Source organism: Nicotiana tabacum, chromosome 19 (genome assembly GCF_000715075.1).
Source record: "Nicotiana tabacum cultivar K326 chromosome 19, ASM71507v2, whole genome shotgun sequence".
NCBI classification, from domain to species: domain Eukaryota; kingdom Viridiplantae; phylum Streptophyta; class Magnoliopsida; order Solanales; family Solanaceae; genus Nicotiana; species Nicotiana tabacum.
Window position 1 is genome coordinate 79626964 of NC_134098.1, and position 7224 is coordinate 79634187.

The window sequence follows — 7224 nt, forward strand, 5'->3', positions numbered from 1 at the left end:
CCTTCCCCAAATTATTGGTAAGTGATTCTAAACCATTTTCTTTCAATTATCCATTACATTTCTTGAATTTTCAACCTAAAATCTAGAGCTTTCATGGTAGAATTAGGGGTTAGGGTAGAAAATAGAGATTTCGGGAATTTGGGAATTTAGACCTCAATTTGAGGTCGGATTTCAAAACTAATTACATATTCGGGCTCGGAGGTGAATGGGTAAAAGGATTTTGGTTCGAACCTCGTGTTTTGACCAAGTGGGCCCGGGGTTATTTTTTTGACTTTTTGGAGAAAAATTTGAGAAATTTAATTTATGCAATATAATTGATTCCTTTAGCAATATTTGATATTATTGAGTCATTTTTGAATAGATACGAGTGGTTTGGAGGTGAATTCCAAAGAAAAAGCTGTGATTGAGAATTAAGTGGCCTTCGGAGCGAGGTAAGTGTTATGTCTAACCCTGACTTGAGGGAATTAGGAACCGTAGATTATTTGCTAAGTGAAATTCATGTGAGCGGCGTATATGTGAGGTGACGAGTACCTATGCGCTGCCAATTTACCTGTTTTTCCATATTTTTCTATGTTTTTCTGATATTGTCACATTCCTATGCCAAATTGCTACGTGTTATACTAGTGTTGTTTAAATTATCGTTCTTATCATGTTTACGAAATTTTCTGGTGATAATTGAGTTTTTATTTCAAAGTTAATATTGATATTATGGAACCAAATGTTGAAGTAAGGTTTGTACTTGTTATTCTATCTCTCTGTTGTTATTTATGCATTGCATTATGGTAAGGGAGAGTGTTAATGCACGAAGGGTGATGCCGTGCCATATTGTGAGTATTAATGCACGAAGGGTGATGCCGTGCCATATTGTGAGTATTAATGCACGAAGGGTGATGTCGTGCCATATTGTGAGTGTTAATGCACGAAGGGTGATGCCGTGCCATATTATGAGTGCTAATGCACGAAGGGTGATGTCGTGCCATATTGTGAGTGTTAATGCACGAAGGGTGATGTCGTGCCATGATATGAGAGTAAAAGTACAAAGGGTGATGCCGTACCGTTTCTATTAATTTTATGGTGAGATTGAGAGTAAAAGCACGAAGGGTGATGCCGTGCATTCTTCTTTACTGTATTCGATATTCCTGTTGATTCATGGTATATTGACTGCTCCGGTGATCATTATGTTGTAGTTCTTTATCTTGTATTCCCCTCAGTATGTCTTCCCTCCCGGCATTTTCTGTTTAGTTCTTCATTCCTGTTATTTGCGTATACACTGTTAAATTGTACAGGTTGATTGTAGGTGCCTTGCCTTAGCCTCGTCACTATTTCATCGAGGTTAGGCTCGACACTTACCAGTACATGGGGTCGGTTGTACTGATGCTGTACTCTGCACTTTCTGTGTAGATTTTGATACCGGCTCAGGTTGATCGAGATTTACTATTGGTCCGCTGTCCGGAGACTCAAGGAAGATCTGTCGGCGTTCACAGACCTTGAAGTCCCCGTCTATCTTTTTATGTCCTACTGTTTTCTTTCATTCAGACAGTTGTATTTCTTTCAGACTATTACTTGGAGTAAGTTCTAGAATGCTCGTGAATTGTGACTCCAGATCCGGGTGGTAGTAGTTAATTCAGATTTATGATATTCCGTACTTGTTATATTTTATCGTAGTTAATTATTGCTAATTACTGAACGGAAATAAGGAATTGGTAAATGATTCTCTAACGTTGGCTTGCCCAGTAAGTGAAATGTTAGGCGCCATCACGGTCCCGTCGGTGAAAAATTTCGGGTCGTGACAATGGCCTAGGCAATTTCTGTTTGGCCACACCTATTCTGATGATTGGTGAGTGATCTAAGTATTCCGGATGATGGTAGAATGCTTCCAGTTTTTCATACCTCATACACCCGAGATCATTACCAAATGCCCAATCAATCAAACTATATATTTTGTCCTTTGCCTCTCTTATTGCACCAGGAGTAAGTATATCCTTTTCTGCTGATTTGACCAAGTCCAGTCAAATCAGCAGAAAAAGATGAATATTGATCTTATATAGCTAATTCAATAAAGAAAATTATCATATAGAAGTCCTTAATCATCCTTTGATATATTCATCTTAGAATTTGTTTCAGTTTCATAAATTTATCACTTTAATTTCACAGGCTATTATGCTTCCTTTTCAGTTTCAACAAGAATACACAATCCTTGAATAATTAAGATAGAATAACTTAAAGTATGTTTGAAGTATTAGCTTAGAAGAAGCTTGTTTGAGAATCTAACATTACCAACAAAAAAAATATTTTTAAAACAAATATTTACTATTCGAGAAACTTATTTATCATCACAATTTAAAATTATCTTTTTTGTAAAATAAAATAACTCTCTATCGTGGCTTCATAAAGATAACTATTATCACCTAATTAATAAAACGTAAACTTATTTAAAGAAGAAGAAAAAATGAAGGGTTGAAAGAGATGTTCAAAGTGAAATAAACAAATATGTTGATTTTTCTATCTTAATAATTTCCTTGATATATAGATCAATTTATAGTAAGTTTGATTTAATAAAATTTAAAGAGAATACTTTACTACATATTTTAATAAGTATCACGAGTCACATTTTACTGATATTATAAAAAAGAATATGAATATTATACAACTTAAATCCATATCACGATCACCAATGTCTTAAATCTTTATAGATGTATTGTTCTAACTTAAGTATAATTATTAATTTCTGCATGATTAGGAATACGATACTCAAATTTAACTGCATAGATGACATAAAACTAATGAGTATGTGGTAAATTTTATATATTTACTGGTTATAATAATGATATTAATTTTTAACTAACAAATTTATTGATAATTTAATTAAGTTGGTTTAAAACGATTGAAATTAACTATAACAGAGTAAGAAAAGGAAAAAAAACAAACTTGGAAAGAAGCAACAATCTCACTACTATGCGTTTAGCAAATTAAAGTTACCTACGAGGAATAAAGCTCTTACATATTAAAATTCTAAATATTAAGACTTTCTATCTAGTTCAAATAAGGAATGAGTAAAAATTTTATTGTTTTTGAAATCCTAATATATTAGGAGAATAATTAAATGATAATGTTGTCCTATGTGAACTATATTTTTAAGGGTAAAATAGACGAACAACATTTCGCTAAGGGCACTCGTGCTTGTATAGATAGGTATAGATAGATGTACTGACCGTGTATAGTATATTTCCATAATTCATTTATATATAAGGTAATAAAATTTCATGATAAAATAATAATAAATGTCTTTAATAGGTTACATTACATTAATTGTGTAAAAAATATTTATATTGTCAGTGTATATAACTTAAATTCATGATAGATTTATTTAATCTTTTTGGAAAAAAAATAGATGAATTTTTTTCGGTTTGCAAGTTGTAAGATATTTATTAGATTTTATTTATTATTTCGCTTCGATTATATTAACTAAATAATTTTTTCTGGAACTAAGTAATATTTACTTCTAACAATGACTATTGGTAATTTACCGCGAATCATTTAGTTGCCTTCTTTGGAGTTCTTCAGATTTAAATAACTTTAATAACCCCTTGGCTCCAGTTCTAGAACTGTACAATGAATATAACAAGTAAAACATACCATATTGATATGAATCTTTCAAATAAATCATGATCAATATATTTACCATATTATACTCCTATATCGGAGTATTTCTTAACCTGTTGGACAAAAATCAGTGACATTGTATCCCCTTGCACAAAAAAGAAAAAGAAAGCTTAAACTATAATGAGAGAAACTACTTTACAACTTGTTTGAATGGTTGTTACATATCGTTTCATAATGTATCGTATTGCATTATACTGTATTGTGTTGTATTGTTTGATGAATACAATATTTGGATAGATTGTATCGTTTGCCGTCGTTTCATGATATCACGTACAAAAATATGAATAATAAACTTGTAATATTACTAAGAAAAAATTGGATACGAAGTAGAATTATTATATAAAAAAATATGGTAAAGGATAAAATATGATTATTTAATTATAAAGAAGGCAAAATGAGAGAAAAAAGCAAGGTAACGAGGCCATCGCACCAAATCCGTCGTTACATAAAGTGACACTTTTCATCGTTACGTAACAACGAATTTAACGATACGATACAATAAAATTTAAGTAACAGTCAAAACAAACATTGTATTTAAAGTGATAATATGGTACAAAATACAACATGTAACAACCATCCAAACAAGTTGTTAGTAAGAGAATATGAAGTTTGGAACATAATAAATATTTGAATCAGATGGGATCGATACTGAGAATTTTAATTTAAATATCGATTTAGATTTACAATAATGAAAACTATTTCAAAAATACAATTCTGCTTCGATTTCGAAAAGGAACGGTGGAAACTACCACAAACTTTAGAAGAAATATAGAAAGGAAAGGAGTTTATGCACGTATAAAGATATATTTTTACACCATGGAAAATTGCTTTCCCTTTTATTAGGTTGACCAATTAATGTTCGTATTTTGAACCGTGTAACCCCTAACCCAATTACGATTATGGTATGTTTTGATTATAAACCCAAACCCTATAGGTATAGGATTAGGGTTCTTTTTTAAATCACAAACGTAACAGGCTACCGCACCGCCACGGCGCCACCCACTAATATACTCTCAGCCAATTCAATCAACGAACAATTTTGCCGTCGATCAGAATGGCGGAGGAGAACGTGGCGATGGAATTAAAGCTATACAATACTATGACGAAACAGAAGGAGGTATTCAAATCGAAGGAACCTGGAAAAGTTAGAATGTACGTCTGTGGCGTTACGCCTTACACCTCCAGTCACATCGGCCATGCCCGCGCATATGTAGCCTTCGACGTTCTCTACCGGTATCTAAAATACTTAGGATACGATGTCGTATACGTCCGCAACTTCACTGATATAGATGATAAAATAATAAATGAGGCTAAAAAACGTGAAGAAAATCATGATCCAATTGCTCTGAGTTGTCAATTCAGCCAAGAGTTTCTAAAAGACATGGATGATCTCCAAGTCCTCCCACCGACTCATCAGCCGCGTGTAACTGAGCATATGGACCAAATTAAGGATATGATTGCTAACATAATTTCTAATGGATATGGATACACAATTGATGGAGATGTTTATTTCTCGGTCGATAGTTTTCCAGAGTACGGTAGATTATTATCTGGTGGAAGAAAATTAGAAGACAATCGCGCTGGAGCAAGAAAAGGTGAAGTTGATTTAAGAAAGCGAAACACTGCTGATTTTGCCTTGTGGAAAGCTGCAAAATCTGGTGAACCGCATTGGGATAGCCCCTGGGGTCCAGGAAGACCGGGTTGGCATATTGAGTGCAGCGCAATGAGCGCGCACTATTTAACACATTCGTTTGATATACATGGTGGTGGAATGGACTTGAAATTTCCTCACCATGAAAATGAGATTGCTCAAAGTTGCGCGGCTTGCCCGGAGAGTAATGTTAGTTATTGGATGCATAATGGTTTTGTTAAGGACAGAGATGGTGAGAAGATGTCGAAATCATTAGGGAATTTCTTCACTATACGTGATGTTACTCGATTGTACCATCCCCTTGCATTGAGGTACTTCTTATTGGGGACTCACTACCGGTCTGATGTTAATTACTCAATATCACAGATTGAAATTGCTTCAGATTCTGTGTTCTACATTTATCAGACCTTACGTGATACTGAAGAAGCCTTATTGTCATCAGTTTTCCAACAATTAAGAACTGATGAAACAATTAGGGACGTGGCGCGTGTTAGCTCTGAGGCAGAAAAATGCATCAAGAAGCTGCGTAATGAGTTGGAGACAAAACTTGCGGATGATTTGCATACACCTACAATTTTAAATGCTGCACTTCAGGAAGCCCTTGGACTTATGAATAGTTATTTGAACATGCTGAAGAAAAGGCAAATGCAACAGCGCCAAGAACAGTTGTTTTTGTCCCTAACTGAGCTGGAGAAAGAAGTTAAGGCGGTGTTGGATGTACTTGGATTGCTCGCTGCTCGTTCAACTTATGCTGAGGTTTTGCAACAGATTAAAGAGAGAGCATTGAAAAGAGCAGAGTTGACGGAGGAAGATATCTCGCGTGCAATAGAGGAAAGAGCTCTGGCAAGGAAAAATAAGGAGTTTGCACGAAGCGATCAGATTAGAAGTGATTTGGTGGCCAAGGGGATTGCTTTAATGGATATAGGAAGAGAAACAGTTTGGAGGCCTTGTGTAAGACCTGGTCCCGGAGAGTAATATTCCCCTCACTCTGCTAATGATTTTATGTTTAGGATTTGTTGCTTCACCATTAGAATCTGCGTCTTAGGACTTCTTCTTTTTCTGCTGTTCTTGATTCCTCTTTAGTAATTCTGTTAGGATTTTCATTCTACATTAGCATTTTATGTCGTTAATTAAACTCTGATGCTGTAAAAACTCAGGGCGTCTATGAGAGAAGTATTCAGTCTACAACTGCTGGGATCATTCAAGGTCTGAATGCAAGCAACTGTCTTTGCTTATGGATGAAGAACATTTGAACCTTTCTGATTAATTTCCTGGGGTTGGGATATAGGCCATAGACATGCTTGTGGTATGAAATTTTTAAAAATTGTCGCTGAAATTAACTATGTGTTAGCTTCAAGTACCACCAGTCTGATCTTCCTTCAACAATATGGCAGTGTTATCAAACGCGTGCTTAAAGCGCACTTAAGCCCCGAAGCGAGGCTCCAAACATATTGAGCATTTCGCCTCTCTTAATGGGCGCTTCAGTGTTGTCATCAAGGCTCTAAGGCATACTTTTCCTTGCTAACGAGCGTAATCCGGAAGAGGCGACACTAAACAATTGATATTTCACTTTATTATAAATTTTGTTCAATTTCTTTGTCCATATATTTGGTATTCATACTTATAGATATTAGTCTTGGACTACACATACATATTTGTAGTTTTTCTCCATTTGAGTCTTTCTTCATTAAAGCCCACACTTTATTTGCGCTTTGCGCTTAAAGCCCCGACAAACCTTAGAGCTTTTTTGCGCTTTTCGCTTTTGATAACACTGCAATATGGTGAGTGTGGCTAAGTTGAGGATGCAAAATGCTACAGCAATGGTCATTTTGAATCCTAGGAGAAACTTGATAGGTTAATAGCACTGGGAGATTGGTGCATTCTTGATTCATCCCTGAAGTTAACACTTT

The 7224-nt window shown here is 34.8% G+C and overlaps 1 protein-coding gene across 1 annotated transcript; it reads left to right on the top strand.

Moving 5' to 3' along the window:
* Positions 1 to 4280: 4280 nt before the first annotated feature.
* On the top strand, positions 4281 to 6574 carry LOC107766982 (cysteine--tRNA ligase, chloroplastic/mitochondrial-like). Its single transcript, XM_016585902.2, has one exon. It carries the CDS (start codon positions 4718 to 4720, stop codon positions 6287 to 6289), a length of 1572 nt encoding a protein of 523 aa, XP_016441388.1. The 5' UTR covers positions 4281 to 4717; the 3' UTR covers positions 6290 to 6574.
* The last annotated feature ends 650 nt before the right edge of the window (positions 6575 to 7224 follow it).